General features: G+C 39.0%; 1 protein-coding gene across 3 annotated transcripts in view; it reads right to left on the bottom strand.

Moving 5' to 3' along the window:
* Positions 1-525: 525 nt before the first annotated feature.
* The window catches only part of TBC1D4 (TBC1 domain family member 4), a 223,689-nt gene continuing 205,727 nt past the window's right edge, over positions 526-18,487 (bottom strand). For all 3 annotated transcript variants that reach the window (XM_081214741.1, XM_081214742.1, XM_081214743.1), the window contains exons 15-19: positions 17,746-17,990; positions 10,897-11,056; positions 8,151-8,320; positions 4,793-4,969; positions 526-2,879 (exon numbers count right to left, since the gene is read on the bottom strand). In XM_081214741.1, coding sequence (XP_081070867.1) covers positions 2,646-2,879; positions 4,793-4,969; positions 8,151-8,320; positions 10,897-11,056; positions 17,746-17,990 — 986 coding nt within the window. In that variant the 3' untranslated portion in view covers positions 526-2,645. The remainder of the gene's footprint in view (positions 2,880-4,792; positions 4,970-8,150; positions 8,321-10,896; positions 11,057-17,745; positions 17,991-18,487) is intronic.

Raw genomic sequence — 18,487 nt, forward strand, 5'->3', positions numbered from 1 at the left:
TATAGTACAAAATACTTAAAGGATTTAGTCCTAAAGTTAGCAAGAAGATACAGTATCCTTTTGCTGAAGTCCAAACATGCTTGAAAATATTCTGAAACATATTTTTTATGTAAACACATTCATATATCCATCAATTAGTGCCTTTAATCCTTTTATTAGGGAGCTAACCCAATTTAAAAATTTTGTATTTTCTTATCCTCTTTCTCTCTCTTGCTCTCTATGAGGGGGCATAAAAAACAAAAGAGGTAGAATGCAATACTGTCAGTGTGGTTGTCTTTTTTTATATTTATCAGCAAAAGGCTCCATTAGGAAAGAAGTTGAAAATTAGTACTGAATGACTGACCATGTACTTTCATAAATGTTTCTAAAAATTATCTTTGTTGTCTCTGATTCAAAGAATTATTAGTGTGCAAATTTTAAGTAGCAACAATCCAACCCATGCAGATTTTATAAAGGACTCTAGCCAAGACCTTCTTCTCTTTTACTACAAACAAAAGTAAAACCAATAAGCCAAGGAAACTGCAGCAATGTATTTATTGGAAATGAACTAGACATTACATTAATAGGATGAAGATGTAACAATGCATGAAGCATAATCGTTGCAACATTTAAAAGATCACAAAAGAAAAATTCATTTTCAAAAGAAATGTTGTATCCAAGACAACTTAAGCTCCGAACACCATAATACAACTCTAACGTTGACTTTGAACATCCAGAATAAAATTTACTTTAAACAGAACAACTGAAAGGAAAAGTTTCTTTTCCCAACCTGAAGATTCCCTGGCTACCACCTGTGTATTACACATGAGGTAATTTTCATCACCAGACAGTAACCAGATAATATTTGTCATATTCCTCATAGGAAAATTCCTCTCCTACAAATAGAGAAATTTGAGGGAAATCCAAGCAACAGAAGAGTTGATGGCCCCAACTGATTGGGTCAGCATTTTCTAGAACCTAGAAATTACGTTAACTTTACTAGTAAGACTTCATTTTCTTTTGAGAAACTGCCTGGATTAGAGGGCATGCTGATTTGTAACAAGAGTCACTATATTACACTGAGTAATGGGTTTGAGATGCTTATCATCTGCTCATCAAGGTTTTCTGAAACCTTTAGAGCTTTATTCTTCTACTCTATAATACATTGTAGCCTGTGTATAACAAACTCCCTCTGAAGAAAATTATCCCAGGTAATCCATCCGTGATAACACAAGTACTGCAAAAAGCAGTAACGAAAAATATTGTTTGGAAAGGCAAAAACACTGTTATCAACTTTCCAAGGCACTATCATAGAATCATCTCTGAAATGGAGAAATTCCATGTGTAACTTAAAAATTAAGTTTTTAAGTTACTTTCCTTCCATTCACCCAGCATGCATGAATGTCCACGAATAATCTATCTGTAGACTGAGAAAGTCAGGAGTCCAAACGCAGAGTTGTAGGTTTTAGAAGGGCTTTCTCCTTCCCTTCCCATGGATTTCAACAGTTTACTTAAAATATTCCACAGTTCTCATAAATGGTCACATGGAAGGGGAAGATGATTACAAGCTTATCAGACCTGTCAATTGGCAAAAAAAAAAAAAAAAAAGGTATCTCAACGCAGTACTCATCTTTAGAAAACCAATCATAACTTCATTTCCTTATCCTCCATTTAAGGTAGAGAGAACTAAGGTAAGAGCGCCTACATTTTAGTGGGAAATGGCAAATCCTTCTCACCAACTGTGGCACCAAGTAAAGGGGAGTTCATTCACAACTGTAGGAATCATTTAAATAAAAAGGTAGAAAGTAGATCTAGACAATTTAGGTCCTAAATTAAATTTTTGAGGACTGATATTTTTAGTTTAAGTAACAATGCTGGTCGAATTTACTAGAAAAATAGTAGTGTTCTCTTTCACTTTGAGCTGGGTGGGCAAACTCAGCCACAGTCTTGCTTTCTCCTTCCACACACCTAAAGTAATGCCTGACCAGACTCAAAAATGCATGTAGATGCAACATGCTCGTTGGCACAAAGCAGGCAGCAGGGGACGGCCCCGACTTTCCTGAAAAACCCATAAGGAGCTTGACCGGCAATCAGTCATTTTCCTCATATATATATATATATATATATATATATATATATAAAATGTCAGTAGATTTTAAGACAGATGCACATAAAGCTATACAAATGTTTCCACCTCTCCACCACTGAGTGAAACATGCTGTTCTTTGGAGAAAAAAATACATTCATTTTTTTCAAGTATATTTCAATATACAAAGATGTTCTAGCTTTGTTTCACTACAAAAACAAATGATTTCACAGGTGTCCAAGGGGAATTTCATTTTAACTTCCCTTTGGTTTGGATTTCATGAAGTTTTGATTTTTTTTAAAAAAACTGCTCTAAATATATATCCACTCCTTTATGTGAAAGCATGAACTCTTTATGTCCATTATATATATATGTACATAGTTAATAAGGACAGCAAAAAACAGTCTACATATGTACAATGGCTTAGAACTTGCATGCTCTAAGGAGAGCGAGGGTTACCGGCTCTGACTTGGGCTCGGAACCAGTTCAGTGGTTCTGTCAGCTCTGGGCCAGCAGCATGCAGACTCCTTCTGTCGGTAGCATCCTCAGAGCACTTCCTGCTGGGGTGGCACGTCTTCAGTTACGGCTTGTTTCCTGTCTTGGCTTTGCTGTTAGGGTTGCAGTTGAAGTCTCTCAGCAGCGGTTCGCAATTGGCCAGAGCATCTGCTGGCAGCAGCTTCAGAATTTGCTCCACTGCCTTTTGATAAGCCATTTTCTCTTGTTCCAGGGTCCGGATCAAAGACTTCATTTTGGTCTCTCTGGTTAAAAGATTTTCCAGGTTGGATTCCAAGGTCTGGATTTTAGCATGAGCTATCTGTTTGGGGCAAAAAGCAAAATCCTCCAAATCAAAAATTTGAAGGTTTTGTTTCTTCATCATAGCAGCAGCCAGACCTTACATATATTAACGAATCATGTCATATTACTTAATAAAACAGTATACGAAGCAAATACTCTGAAACCTCCCATGAAATGGAGATTTCTTTAGTTTTCTCAAAAATATAACTAGGGTACTAACAAAATACATCTCATTTCACTGAATACACCAAAAATGCAAAATCAAATCAACATCCCACAGTGGTGAGGGTCCTCACTCCACACACAGGTCTTCTCCTGGAGTGACTGGAATCTGACAGGGAGAAACAGGAGATTGCTGACTGCCCTGAAGTGCTAAAAGAGGCTTTTTGCCCTCTGAGTGGAAATGCAGGGTTTTCTCAACACATACTTGGGACCCTATCAGTTTTTACAGGTGTCGGGTGTGCCCACATAACTTGGGAACCCAGAGGTGATGAGAACATTGAACTGTGAATGAAAAAGTCTGTAACCATTAATAAAAATCATTATAATATAAAGCAGGTGCAAACCCACTTTCCCTAATAAGGAAATGCTCAATTAATCACCACTGAAACATCCTAGCAATAAGGGTCAATACCCCAACTGTTTTTCTTTCTGAAAATAGACATTGTTGGCTCTTTTTTTGAACAGGAAAAGGCATAAAATTTTCTATGGGCCAGAGCTAACGTAGATGAAGCGAAGGAAGCCAGTGTTCCTTCTCTGGGAGCAATTACTCTAGAGACCCTCATTTCTCAGCTGTTTCTTTCCTAGCTACCTTTGTCAGAGGATTCACTGCACATCGAAGTGTCCTCTAATGTGGGGACGTGCGCAGTGCTGGGGAAGTGGCGGGTAAGCAGAAACCAATGAGCTGTGGAACATTTAAGCTCTAACTCAGCACTTAAGCTCCACCTCCCCCAACCCCCAACCCCCAGCCCCCAGCTTCACCACCTCACCTCCCCATCCTCCGGTCACACTGAAGCCCCACCCCTCAGGGCTTGGATACACAGAGCACTTCATACAGGTTGCAGGTGCGTAATATTAATTTATACTAAATCGCTTATCACATTGGTAAGGGTGCATTGACAAATAGCTAATATCTTATATTCCAAAGTAACTGTAAACTCCTTGATGGCAGGGATTATGTGTTACCAATTTTTTAATTCAATTCTCTCAAAAATGTCTCCTTTTCTTTCCCTTTCTGTGGGTTTTACTCTGGTCAGTTCTCATCATCCCCACTCAGATTTCTACAAATAATTGCTAGCTGGTCGCCCTACCTTCTCTCCCCACCTTCTCTCCCCATTCTAATCTGTCCTCATCAAGATTTCCAGATTGATCTTTCTAAATTATGGTTCAAAAACTTCGAGAGATTTCCTTCTCAACATGATTAAAGCCGTGTTCTTCTGCTTGACCCTGAAAGTCATCTACAATTCTGTCTCCATCCCGTTTATCCCACGTCTCTCCAACGTAAATCTTACACTGATGTTAAGCTTCCTCTACTACTCTGCCACATCCTCCTTATTTAAACACCCACTACGCGTCACTCCTTTCTCCCACCAACCCTCTGGAGTCCAGCTCCAGGCCAAGTCCCCTAGAGCTTTCCCAGCTTCCCTCCTCCCTTGAACTGAAACCAAAAATGTACAACACCCAATAGGTATTGAACGAGATTCTGCTTTCAGCTGCCATTTAACTATTTTGTGAGAGCAGATTTCCTCTCTCAATTGGTACTCAAATTGATATGTGCATTTGCAGCCCCCAGAGCACTTGGACACAGTCCGATACACAGGCCCACAGTCAGCAATGGTTCAATCCACACCACAGCTCTATCCTTTCTGGTATGGTTCGGTGCAGGCAAGGAGGCATCCAAGTGCGTTTTTGATCAAATTGTTAACTCTTTACCTGTAATTTTTCTAGGAGGTCCATATTTTGTCTTTTCAGTTGGCTGTTGGCCCTCTCCAACTTCTCCATGGGTTCGCTCTCCTCGCAGGCATAGGAAGATTCCTGGAGCTCATCCTGCAGCACGTGATACTCCACCTCATAGGCATGTAACTGTTTAGAAATATCCATCTCAAAAACCTGCCATGAAAACACCGTGGGTTAGTCTGACCTTCAGGATGTGCACCAAGATACAGTCTGTGTATCTAGGGTACTTCAGGTAGATTTCCCAATACTTATTAATGAAGAATAGTAGGACATATCAAAAGGAAGAATAACAAGTGTGACTGTCAAGTTAAGGACAAACAGATGATTTCTATACAAATGAAACATTCTCATGATGAGGCCAAGACTCTAGAAAAAGTTAATGCTCAAAGATATTTTGCAACCAAAATATACATAATCTAGGAATGGTCTCCCAAAATGTAGCCCACCACATAAACAACATTAGTTACTGAGTAACTCTTACCTGAGTTACGGATCATCTTTGCTGGTTATAAGCACAATTGCAAAGGGTATTTCTATAATAACGAGACCAAAAGCCTTTCTAATTGTTTGTCAATGGGGCAGAAAGGTCTCATGCTAAATATTTTCATCTACTTGCTAATCCACGTGAGCCTCTTGGAAGTCACTGACATATCCTACCATAGAGAGAATCTTCTAAATTCAAAATCTTCAGAAACCCTGGGCACTGTACAGAGCTATTGAATTGGGGCTACCTCTGCTCTCCCATATCGCCACCCAGTTTGCTTAGAAGTCAGAGGACAGGCAACTCCTCCTTAGTCTAAACTGGTGAGGGAAAGTGAGGCAGCCGCTGCTATTTAAGCATCTGTATCTACACTAACAGTGTAGGGAGAAAAGAAACCTACAGTGAGAAAAATCTCACTTGCTTACTTACCCTACTACTGTTAGAGATACTCAAGTCTTAGAATTTAAATGATATTTCGAGACAACCTGGTTATTCCCCTCAAACAAGCATCATCTTTTCCCTACGCAGTGGGTATGAACACAACGGACTACTACACAACCATTAAAAATGAGGGTATGGATCTACATTTATTGGCATGGAAAAATATCCAATACTCTGCAAATATTTTATTAAAAAATCAGGTTATACAATAGCATGTATAGTAAGATTTCACTTAAGTAAAACTGTATACATATTTTTTGTGTATATAATTAAAGAGATTATAAAAGGATATGTAAAAGGCTTTCAATCTCAAGGTGTTGAGATCTGTAGTTACTTTTACTTTCTTCTTGGTGCTGTTCTGCATTATTTGTGTTTTTTACAGTGACCATAAATAAACTTTATTTATTTATTCATCAAAGTCTCCTTTAATATTAACAGTTCATTGCATATTCAACTCTGTTTGTTAGAAAATTATCTCTAATATCAAGTCCAAATCTACCAGCCTAGAAATTCTATCCATTAATCGTAGTAATAATCTCTAAAGCTAGGCAATTCCCTCATTAATTTTAGAAGAGAGGTGATCTGATTTCAAATCAGGTATCGTCTCTCTCTAAAAGCACAATTGCTGCTCGCCAGTCCAAAAAGATACTTCTGAAAAATTAGTAAACAAGTGAATGTGTAAGTAAAAGTTATATTTTTCAGTTTCCAGAGCATTTTAACAAATAAAAACTGTTCATAGGTATTTACAGAATAAGCTGCTTGTGATTTCAATTCCATGTAGTGGAAAGAAAATTTTATGTGTAATAATATGAGTTTTTCTTATAGAGTGAATCATAGTGTACAAAATTCTTCAACTGAATTGGTTATATTTGCTCCTAAAAACGATGTTATTCCCAGTTTGCAGGAGAGGAAGTTGAAACTCAGAGAGGTTGTAACTTGTCCAAAGTCACACAGCTAGTAGATAGCTGGACACCAGCACAAGATCTCGAACTCCCTTTCTCTTGCTCTAAACTTTGTCTTTTATCTGCTACCCTAAGGGCCTCTAGGAAAGTGGTCAATTTAAATGTTATCAGTACTCATAAGGCATGACTGCTGTATCTACAAATCTGGTCTTAAGTGTATTCATGTCATCTGAACAACAATATATAACTACCACTTACCTGGTCCCTATGAAGAGCCAGGGACTAGATATATGGTGTGCTGATTACCCTCCATTTGCTTCCCAGATCCATTCTCTGCCCTCATCCATTCTCTGTACCCTGGGAGGCAGACCCCTGTGACCTGTTTTCCTTGTTGCAGGCTTCTGGTTAGGTATGGCCAATGGGAAAAGTCATCAGGAGATCAAAAGGGGCAGGGGAGGGCTTCCCTGGTGGCGCAGTGGTTGAGAGTCCGCCTGCCGATGCAGGGGACATGGGTTCGTGCCCCGGTCCGGGAAGATCCCACATGCCGCGGAGCGGCTGGGCCCGTGAGCCATGGCCGCTGAGCCTGCGCATCTGGAGCCTGTGCTCCGCAACGGGAGAGGCCACAACAGTGAGAGGCCCGCGTACCGCACAAAAAAAGAAAAAAAAAGGTGGGGGGGTGGCAGGGGAAAGAGGTCGGGTGCTCCTTCCCTGTCTGGCTCACCAAGAACACAGCAACCTCCAGAGTTCTGGCACTCGCTAGGCCCGGTAACATTGTTCTGTCGTCCTTCTCCTGATGGGAGAAGCACCATGGGTATGAACAGTTTCCCTCTGTTACTAGTTCCTGGGTACCTAGACACCTGTGCCAAGATCCCTTAACCCTGCCTACACCCCTGTAAATGGTACCTTCCTTTGAATCATTGGAGGTAGACTCTGTTTCCTGCAAGGGACCCTGACTGATACAGCAAGTCTCATTTAAACCGCACAAAACCTCTTGGATCAGAATTGTCTCATTTTGGAGGTGAGAATACTAGGGTTCAGAAGATTAGGGTGATGTCTGCAAGCCAAACAACTAATAAAAGAGCTAGGAACTGATGTAAACCCAAGACTGTCTAATTCGAAAGTCTGTGCTCTTGTCACATATACTCCTTATATATTTTAAAACAGAATTAATGATATTACAGAGGTAAGTGAGTTTCAGCTTACTTATTTATTAGGTACTCCTAACTCTGCCAGTTCTATCTTCAGTCTCACCATTGGTCTAAGTTGGAAGGTTCCTGAAAAACTCATGATGTAGCACTGAACCACCTTGCCCGGACACAGCCTCACAAACAATGTCACAAGGGAGAAATTACACAATAGTCTTGCTTCTAGATAAAATATATTTGATCAAATCAAAAAGAAAAAAACCCTGTCAAGCAAAACTACATCTTTATGCTAAAACATTTAATAAATAATTAGTAGAGAAACTGCTGTCTAATCTTATATCTTATTGTTACCATTTAACTCGTACCTGGGTGATAAGTTTTTCCATTTCAGACGAATTCATATCAGGGAGCGTGCTTTTAAGGAATTCAACAATATTTTCAAAGTTTTCACATTCCATTATGAGTGCCTCTTGGTTGCTCAGCAGGCTGAGGGCAACCTTAAATATAACTTCAGTTCCCTGAAGAAAAATAATATCTGAAAAAAAGAGATATAATTTTCATGATCAAAATTATGCATCTACTATTGTAAAAAGTGACCTCTGTGTGTTAATGGGTTTTTCTGGTGTGTTTTTTTTTTGTGTGTGTGGGGGGGGTTGTTTTAATTACTGCAACAGAACCACAGGATATTTTGCAAAATAAAACTGGTCAAAATCACCTAGATCTGAAATAAATAATAATATGACTGGAACAAATAAACAGTTGTTTAAATGTTCTTACTTATTTAGGAACCTCAGATAAGGGCAGGGTAAAAAGAAAAAGATAAATTATATATCTGTTTGTCCATGCATTTATAAGTTTTACTGACAAATTTAATGGAGACTAGGTATACCTCAAAAACACTGATTCCATTGATATTTAGATTTTCCTTCACAAAGGGAATGAATACAGAAACAAATCAACATAACCAATTAGGACTATTTAAACTCACATGACCAGAATAAAAAACTAAATGAACCAGTTAATATGTGTGCAAGCCAAACAACTAATAAAAGAGCTAGAAACTGATGTAAACCCAAGACTGTCTAATTCTAAAGACTGTACTAGAGCAGCAATTAAAAAAAAAAAAACTTTAAAAGAAACATCAAAACCAGTATATAACCTAAATCAGAAGAGAAAAAGAAAAGCTACCCTAACCCTGAACTTTGCTTCCTAACAAATACAAACATGCAATAGTTTTGAAAAGTACTAAATACTTTTGTATGAGCATTCCTCTCAATCCATGCCATTCCACAATCAATAATAAACGGGGGTCGTTAAAAATGAGGGAACCGTGGAACAATTACTTCAAACACGGTCACTCTTCTTGCTCACGCACCTTTCCCTTTGCTGACAGTCTCTATTCTTCACTAAATTCTAAGAAAAGAATGGAGCACCTACTGTAGAGCTGACGGCAACATTCATATTCTCTTAGCAAAAAACAGACGACTGGGGAGATGTGTTTCCTGAATTCTGTTATCAAGCTTCCAAGGGTAAATCAAAGAGAGATACCCTAAATATTTAGAGATACCCTAAATATTTTGATATGATAAGCTATTTTCTGAGAAGCAAATATATAAATGAAAAGATTTATAGAAGACCCATAAATAGGAACCCAAGCTCCAAAGAAAACTTCCCTGGAGAAAAGCAATCGTGTATACTCAAGAAGAGAAATTTGGTAAACATTTGATTCTGTGCATATCGGTTTTACTATTTTGCTGCACTTTGCCTATAAATTGTATTAGTGCTAATGCAGTGTTTAACGTTTAAAACCACAGCCCCCAATAAGAAAGACACTGTAGGGCTTCCCTGGTGGCGCAGTGGTTGAGAGTCCGCCTGCCGATGCAGGGGACACGGGTTCGTGCCCCGGTCCAGGAAGATCCCACATGCCGCGGAGGGGCTGGGCCCGTGAGCCATGGCCACTGAGGCTGCGTGTCTGGAGCCTGTGCTCCGCGACGGGAGAGGCCGCAACAGTGAGAGGCCCGTGTACGGCAAAAAAAAAAAAAAAAAAAAAAAAAAAAAGAAAGACACTGTACATTGTAACCTGGTGTACGTACACATATTACATCTATATCTTCAAATTTGAAGTTTCTCCAAACATTTTTCCCTACGACTGATATTTTCTCTGTATTCTATTCTAGTCCATTTTTTTTCTAATCCTGGTAGTGACCTACAATTGGGCCAATACTTACAATCTGACAAAAAAGCTCCAATTTAGCACAGTTATAAATATTGACTATTTTCACCACAGATACCAGATAGATGAGCAGAACATAAAAACTGGGAGCCCCTTCTGAGGTCATCGAACTCTCAACCTTAGAATAAACCTCTGGCAAAGAGTTGTTTTTTTTAAAAAAGTTTGCTTTTTAAATAACGAGTTTAGACAAACCCAACTGAAGACATGTGAATAGATTTAAAGGCCCCATAAGGGAGCATAAGCGGTGTCACACTTTCTTTTTATTACACTGTGGAGCAAGGCAGCAACTCAACAACTTGCCCCGGGCCCGACTGCCTGTGCACCCAGTCTCACAGATGGGCACCACCCCTGCACCGGCATGAGAGGAGGGTCCCTTAAGCAATAAAATGGGAACTTCAGTTACCTTGTTAACAAAAAGTCACATTAAGAAATGCCATTAGAAACAACATTGAAAAAGGTACTTCTGTTAACCCAGTTAGAGAACATGTTTCTCTGTGTTTTGAATGCAGGTTGAAGAGGACAGTGGGGAAGGAAAAAAAAAAAAAGAGGTAGTAAAGATGTGTTTAAAAATCTAAAAAATCATACAGAGTAAATCTTTAATTCATTATACTGTGATTTTTTAGGTATAAAAGAAAATAAGAACTCCATTACAGCTTACTTAAATACAGAAGCTCTTCTTTCGCTTTGAATTTCAATTTTATTTAATACCAATATGGTTTCAAATTACTCTCAGAATAGAGCCAGACATAATTAGTAAATTCCACTAGCAATTTGCAATTCTGTGTAATGCTTGATAAAACAATTGGAGCACCTTATGGCTAGAAGTATATCTCTTGGAATAAATAACACTGTTTCACTGGATCATCAGCATCTCTTACCAAAAACTCTGGCTACAAATCCTAATGGAAATTGAGAGGCAAACAATGTGAGGAACCAAGGGGCAGCATAAAGACTGGGGCTGATTTCATTTTCTTCAAGATGATTGTAGAGATCTCTGTGATAGTCATGAAGGAGCCTGGACAGCTGGTACATTTGAATCTAAAGTTAATGTGGAGAAAAAAAATAAAATATTATGCATTTATCTGAGTGTACATAAAATACACTAACTTTAATTTTATTACACTAATATTTAATAATTAATTCACAGATATTTGATAAATTTGAATCTAAAGTTAATTTGGAGAAGAAAAATAAAATACTATGCATTTATCTGAGTGTACATAAATACACTAACTTTAATTTTATTACTCTACTATTTAATAACTAATTCACATATATTTCAGAAACAAAAGTAGTATTTTTTTTAACTTTTTATTTTATATTGGAGTATACTTGATTAATGATGTTGCATTAGTTTCGGGTGTAGAGCAAAGTGATTCAGTTATACATATACATGTATCTATTCTTTTTCAAATTCTTTCCCCATTTAGGTGGTTACATAATATTGAGCAGAGATCCCTGTGCTATACAGTAGGTCCTTGTTGGGTATCTATTTTATTTTATTTTTAACATCTTTATTGGAGTAAAATGCTTTACAATGTTGTGTTAGTTGCTGCTGTATAACAGAGTGAATCAGCTATACGTATACATATATCCCCATATCCCCTCCCTCTTGCATCTCCCTCCCACCCTCCTTATCTCACCCCTCTAGGTGGTCACCAAGCACCGAGCTGATCTCCCGTGCTATGTAGCTGCTTCCCACTAGCTATCTATTTTACATTTGGTAGTGTATATATGTCCATGCCACTCTCTCACTTCGCCCCAGCTTACCCTTCCCCCTCCCGGTGTCCTCAAGTCCATTCTCTACGTCTGTGCCTTTATTCCTGTCTTGCCCCTAGGATCATTAGAACCACATTTTTTTTTTTTTTTTTGGTTTCCATATATACGTGTTAGCATATGGTATTTTTTTTTAACATCTTTATTGGAGTAAAACTGCTTTACAATGGTGTGTTAGTTTCTGCTTTATAACAAAGTGAATCAGCTATACATATACATATATCCCCATATCTCCTCCCTCTTGTGTCTCCCTCCCTCCCTCCCTATCCCACCCCTCTAGGTTGTCACCAAGCACTGAGCTGATCTCCCTGTGCTAGGCGGCTGCTTCCCACTAGCTATCTATTTTACATTGGTTAGTATATATATGTCCATGCCACTCTCTCACTTCATCCCAGCTTACCGTTCCCCCTCCCTGTGTCCTCAAGTCCATTCTCTACATCTGCATCTTTATTCCTGTCCTGCCCCTAGGTTCTTCAGAACGATTTTCTTTTTTTTTTTTTAGATTCCATATATATGTGTTAGTAGACGGTATTTATTTTTCTCTTTCTGACTTACTTCACGCTGTATGACAGACTCTAGGTCCATCCACCTCACTACAAATAACTCAATTTCAGGTTTTTTTTTTGGCTGAGTAATATTCCATTGTATATATGTGTCCCACCTTCTTTATCTATTCATCTGTCAATGGACACCTAGGTTGCTTCCATGTCCTGGCTATTGTAAATAGAGCTGCAATGAACATTTTGGTACATGACTCTTTTTGAATTATGGTTTTCTCAGGGTATATGCCCAGTAGTGGGATTGCTGGGTCATGGTAGTTCTATTTGTAGTTTTTTAAGGAACCTCCATACTGTTTTCCATAGTGGCTGTATCAATTTACATTCCCACCAGCAGTGCAAGAGTGTTCCCTTTTCTCCACACCCTCTCGAGCATTTATTGTTTCTAGATTTTTTGATGATGGCCATTCTGACTGGTGTGAGATGATATCTCATTGTAGTTTTGATTTGCATTTCTCTAATGATTAGTGATGTTGAGCATCCTTTCATGTGTTTGTTGGCAATCTGTATATCTTCTTTGGAGAAATGTCTTTTTAGATCTGCTGCCCATTTTTGGATTGGGTTGTTTGTATTTTTGCTATTCAGCTGCATGAGCTGTTTATAAATTTTGGAGATTAATCCTTTGTCAGTTGCTTCATTTGCAAATATTTTCTCCCATTCTGAGGGTGGTCTTTGCATCCTGTTGATGGTTTCCTTTGCAGCAGTATGTAGATGTCAATCCCAGACTCCCTAACTATCCCTTCCCCCCACCCTTCTCCTCTGGTAACCATAAGTTAATTCTCTAAGTCTGCGAGTCTGTTTCTGTTTTGTAAATAAGCTCATTTGTATCATTTCTTTTTAGCTATAGTGGCGCAATGCGTTAGAATGCAGTACTTACACAGTATTGTTTTATTTTATTATTATGTTCACAAATCCAAGTTCATTTAACTGAGTTCATAAAGCAAGTCAGTGTTAGTCCATCTACAACTATGGAGCAGATTTCTCCATCATGAGTGTTTTGGTATCACCATTCGTACACGGAAATGGTAATTTTTCCTCATGTAGGAAGGTATTGCTTTTGAAATTTAAATCAGAACTGCCCTGGCTCAGGACTCTCATGGAAGGCACATCCTAATTTCAGACCAATTCCAGAAAAGCTTCCATTCTAAGGAATCTACCACATCCAGTTCAGAACCAAGAACTTGTCTCTCTTTGCTGGGCCCAGCATCAGATTTATAATGGAACTTGCCAGGCAATCTGCACCGCTAGGGTACTGTTAGGCTTCGAAGGTTATGGAGCCAAAAGCTTGAGCTGTGATTTCTAATATCCAAGGTATTCCAGTAGCATATTTTTCTTGACAGAGGAGATTAAAGCAAAAAGTGTAGTCTGAATGTTTCTAGTACTGAAAGAAGAAGTTATTTTCTTTGGCTACTGAGTTGGTTACTCATATTTCAAAAAAAAATTATAAGCAGCTTATAGTAACTTTTAAACTCTCATGTCTGGGGTAGCTAAAAGTAAAGCAGTAGTAAATAATAAACATATCTGTGATTTGTGCTTTAATTCAAATTTTTATCTACACAGTAACAGATTGAGCAGTGGGTCCTTGATCAGTTATATCAGCTTAACTTTTTGGTGTGAAATACATCCAACATTTTATTAAATCTAGCAGAACTTCTTTCTCTAGAAGATATCATCCTTAAGTAGTTAGCTCTATAAAAATGCCTTAAAAATAGCCAATTATATTGTGAATTCAACAAACAACTGTTTTTCAGAGCACAAAACTAAAAATCAAAGTACTAGACATAAATATAGCAAACGTTTGATCTCTATAGCACATATCTGTGCGAGCTACGGTTCCACACAAGCTGTAAAAGGAAAGAATTAAAGAGCCACAGGAATTCATAACTCTAAAATAAGAAGCGTAGCAGCAGTCAAACAAAGAGGTTTAAAACAATGAGATTAGAGGGCTTCCCTGGTGGCACAGGGGTTAAGAGTCTGCCTGCCGATGTAGGAGACATGGGTTCGAGCCCTGGTCCGAGAGGATCCCACATGCCACGAGCAACTAGGCCTGTGCGCCACAACTACTGAGCCTGCTCTCTGGAGCCCATGAGCCACAACTACTGAGGCTCGCACACCTAGAGACCTGCTCCACAGCTTCTCCGTAGTGAGGAACCCGCGCACCACAGCGAGGAAGGGCCCCCGCTCACCACAACTAGAGAGGGCCAGCACGCAGCAACAAAGACCCAACGCAGCCAAAAAAATTAAAATAAATTAAAAAGAGAGAGAGAGAGATTATAATCTCATTAACTCATACTGAAAAAAAATCATATATTTCCCTTAGGCCATTTACAATTTAAAAACTAGATAGGGGCTTCCCTGGTGGCGCAGTGGTTGAGAGTCCGCCTGCCGATGCAGGGGACACGGGTTCGTGTCCCGGTCCAGGAAGATCCCACATGCCGTGGAGTGGCTGGGCCTGTGAGCCATGGCCACTGAGCCTGCGCGTCTGGAGCCTGTGCTCCACAACGGGAGAGGCCACAACAGTGAGAGGCCCGCCTACTGCAAAAAAATAAATAAGTAAAAATAAATAAAAAAATAAAAACTAGATAGGGCTTTCCTGGTGGCGCAGTGGTTGAGAGTCCGCCTGCCGATGCAGGGGACGCGGGTTCGTGCCCCGGTCCAGGAAGATCCCACATGCCACGGAGCGGCTGGGCCCGTGAGCCATGGCCGCTGAACCTGTGCATCCGGAGCCTGTGCTCTGCAACGGAAGAGGCCACAACAGTGACAGGCCCGTGTACCGCAAAAAAAAAAAAAAAAAAAAAAAAAAAAGAGAGAAAAAAGAAAAACTAGATATACTGGGCTCTATCAATTTAAAAATTTGGTATTTTTGGTAGCTCAAAAATAAAAGAAGTCTCATTAGCAGAATAAAAAGAAACCCTATCCTCAAAAGCTGTTCAGCAATGATCTTAACACAGAAGCAATACTGTTTTTTAATAGAACCTTACTTTTTTCCTACATTCTAAACTAGAGGTTAAGAACATCTCTTCTGGGCTTCCCTGGTGGCGCAGTGGTTGAGAGTCCGCCTGCCGATGCAGGGGACACGGGTTCGTGCCTCGGTCCGGGAAGATCCCACATGCCGCGGAGCGGCTGGGCCCGTGAGCCGTGGTCGCTGGGCCTGCGCGTCCGGAGCCTGTGCTCCTCAACGGGAGAGGCCACAGCAGTGAGAGGCCTGCGTACCGCCAAAAAAAAAAAAAGAAAAAAAAGAACATTTCTTCCATCAAGGTGTATTTACATTAAATTTCTATTGACAAATAAAACACTATTTAGTCTTCCTTCAAAGGAAACTTTCATAATAAGATGCCATTTGCTGAGAATAAATCATTCTTCAAATCTACCTTACACATAACATGAAAATCTTCCAGTGGAAGAGACAGAACTGGAGGAAGGGAGATGCCGAGTGTAGCAGAGAGAAGATGGAAAAAAGTAGAGACCAAAGACTTCAGATAGAAAGATATAATGCTTTACACTTAACACAGAAAACGGCAGACACAAAATGTGATGGGCCATAGTTAAAAGAGACCTCGACCCCCTCCTTTTACAGATAAGCTCAGTGCCTGCAGTGCCCAACCCCAGACCACACAGGTAATCAGAAATCCTATCAAGTGATCCCAAGCCTGCTGCCACGTCCACTTCTGAACACCATATTGATTGGATAAGAAACACTTTCTATTCTAGAAAGTAGAAAAGTGTTGCATCTCACTTTATAGATCAAAAAGTTCTACTTTCCCAGAATAAGGTCCCCAATCTCATGGTCTATAAGAACACTGCCCCCAAAGATTCTTAAACATCTTCATTTTCACAATTATAGACAGAAAATATTTCTTGGTCTTTGTGGGTCATATTAAATCAATGTATAAATCCAGTTTATATGAATTTTTATGATGACAATTGGATGAGGAATTTTTAAATTGAAAAATGATTGCATTTTTAAAGTGAAAACTGTATCTACCCTTTTATTTATGAACCAAGACCACAAGCTACTCACAAATACTTTTCATTCTTTAATGAAAAGTATTTTAATGATAGATCGCAAACTGTTATTTTTGAAAATCATATCTATTGAACTCCTTACAAGGGCACCAATGCTTCCTACCTGATATGATACAGTAAACTGTTTAGAAATAAAGTAAAAAATAAAACCTTCCACAGTCACTACTATTTCATTTGTGGAATGTTTATAGACCTATGCATAGTTATCAACTAGGAATCTCTGTATTTGACTTCTGCATCCTGGTGAACACCCTTCATATGAACTCACAGCTAAAACCCAACATTGAGAGCAAAGCCCTATTTCCCTGACAAAACTTTCATATTGAAGAAGTAATGAAAAATGGAGCAGTCCCTCTCCACTCATCCTTTCAAGAAAATACCACTTACTATAATACTCATAAAGTGAAAACAAAGTCCTTTTTTGTCCATGGATTGGTAAGACTGAAATACTAAATGTAAAAACTGATCATTGGGAATCAGGAAAAAGTATATTTTAAAAGCATTTAAAAAATATTTTAGTTCTTATCTAAAGCATAACATTAGGACTAACTGGGCATCATGCCTATCTCATTTCAAAGGAGGAGAACCCTGACATTCTTCCCTTTAAAGCCTTCCTTTATATTTTTATGACCAAAAGCTTTATATTGCAAGGTAGTGGTTGTTTAAGATAGCATATCTACAGAGAAAATTTAAACTTTTTGTTAGAAAACAATACGTTAAGGAAAGTGAAGTTTAAACTAGAGAGGAGAAATGTGTAAACAGGGAGTTTGAAATAGGTTGAATACAGCCATGGCAGTGAATACCCTACTTAACTGAAAAACCTTAATGGTGCTTCTTCAGAGCATGATAAGAAAAGCAGACTGAAAAAGTACTGACTGAACACTTTTTCCTCTATAAGGGCCTATGTGACATTAAGATAAAGCAGGGGAGACACGGAAAGTTCAGGAAGAAGCATGATATAGATACCTGCCGTTTATACACTCAAAGAATAAAACATTATACTTTCAGATTTCAAACAAAATATCTATGATTTTTTTCAACTGACAAGGTAAGGAAAAGTGAATAAAGTTGACTTGATACTTTCTCCAGGTAACTCATAGACTTAGGAAACAGAGACTTAAGTACACACTAGAATGGCTTATTTATTTACTTCAGAAACGAAGGAAAAGTTACTCTGCATATGGATGTCATACACTTAGAGGTTTAGCAACATCGCAAATCCCACACTAAAACATGCCTCTACATTTATCCAAGTTCCAAGACAATGGGCCCAAATTTCTTTAAATCTTAACCGTAATTTAGAAGAGGGCTCCCGCTAAGATTTCTGGTGAGAGTGTTACACATTCCTTGTGAAGATCTGCCACTCACCTGTAGTGACATCATGTCAGGTCGGTACTGCTTGCGAAAGCCCAGGTCATACATGAGGAATTTCAGCATTTCAAAGGCTTGCTCTTCACTCATGTGCAGAAGTAGGACTCCAGCCACAAAGCTGATCCCCTGACAGTAACCCACTTCTTTGTCCAGCAATGAGTAGGCTTTCAAGAGGTTAAAGAGAGACAGCTGCCCTGCCCCAAGCTGTGCTGAAAAGTAAGGATGAGTAGGAAATGTCCTCCCTGCAGAAGAAAAGAAAAATATTTTTGAGATGTCCTGATGCTTTGGAGACCAGAGGGAAATTGCAATTCAGTAATCTCCAGGAATAAATAAACGCTCTTTTCCAAAGCACTGAATGCTGCTCGGAGCACCCCTCTAACTAAGAGTCTCTCTCCCTCTAGCTAGTCCCAAGTCCTACCTGCCAGACCATCACCCCATCTCCATGTATATGATAGGGGAGAAAACATTTGATGCTAGCCAGCGCTTCTTTTTAGGAAAACAAAATATTCCACAAACAAATCAAAGACATATTCAGGAGAGATCCCAGGAGAACAGAATATAAAACTTATTCTGACTATAAATCAAGGCTAATTCTAAGTTCACATAAAAACTACCTGCTAACTGAAATCAGAATTCTATAGGAGGTATCACATGATTTAGAAAGAAATCTTAGTGATCCGTAGCAGACTCCTTCCTGCTTTTCTTGTATTATGACACTAGAGGGACTTCCTAGGGTTGT

Source organism: Mesoplodon bidens (assembly GCF_964165515.1).
Source record: "Mesoplodon bidens genome assembly, chromosome: 17".
Classification (NCBI taxonomy): Eukaryota; Metazoa; Chordata; class Mammalia; order Artiodactyla; family Ziphiidae; genus Mesoplodon; species Mesoplodon bidens.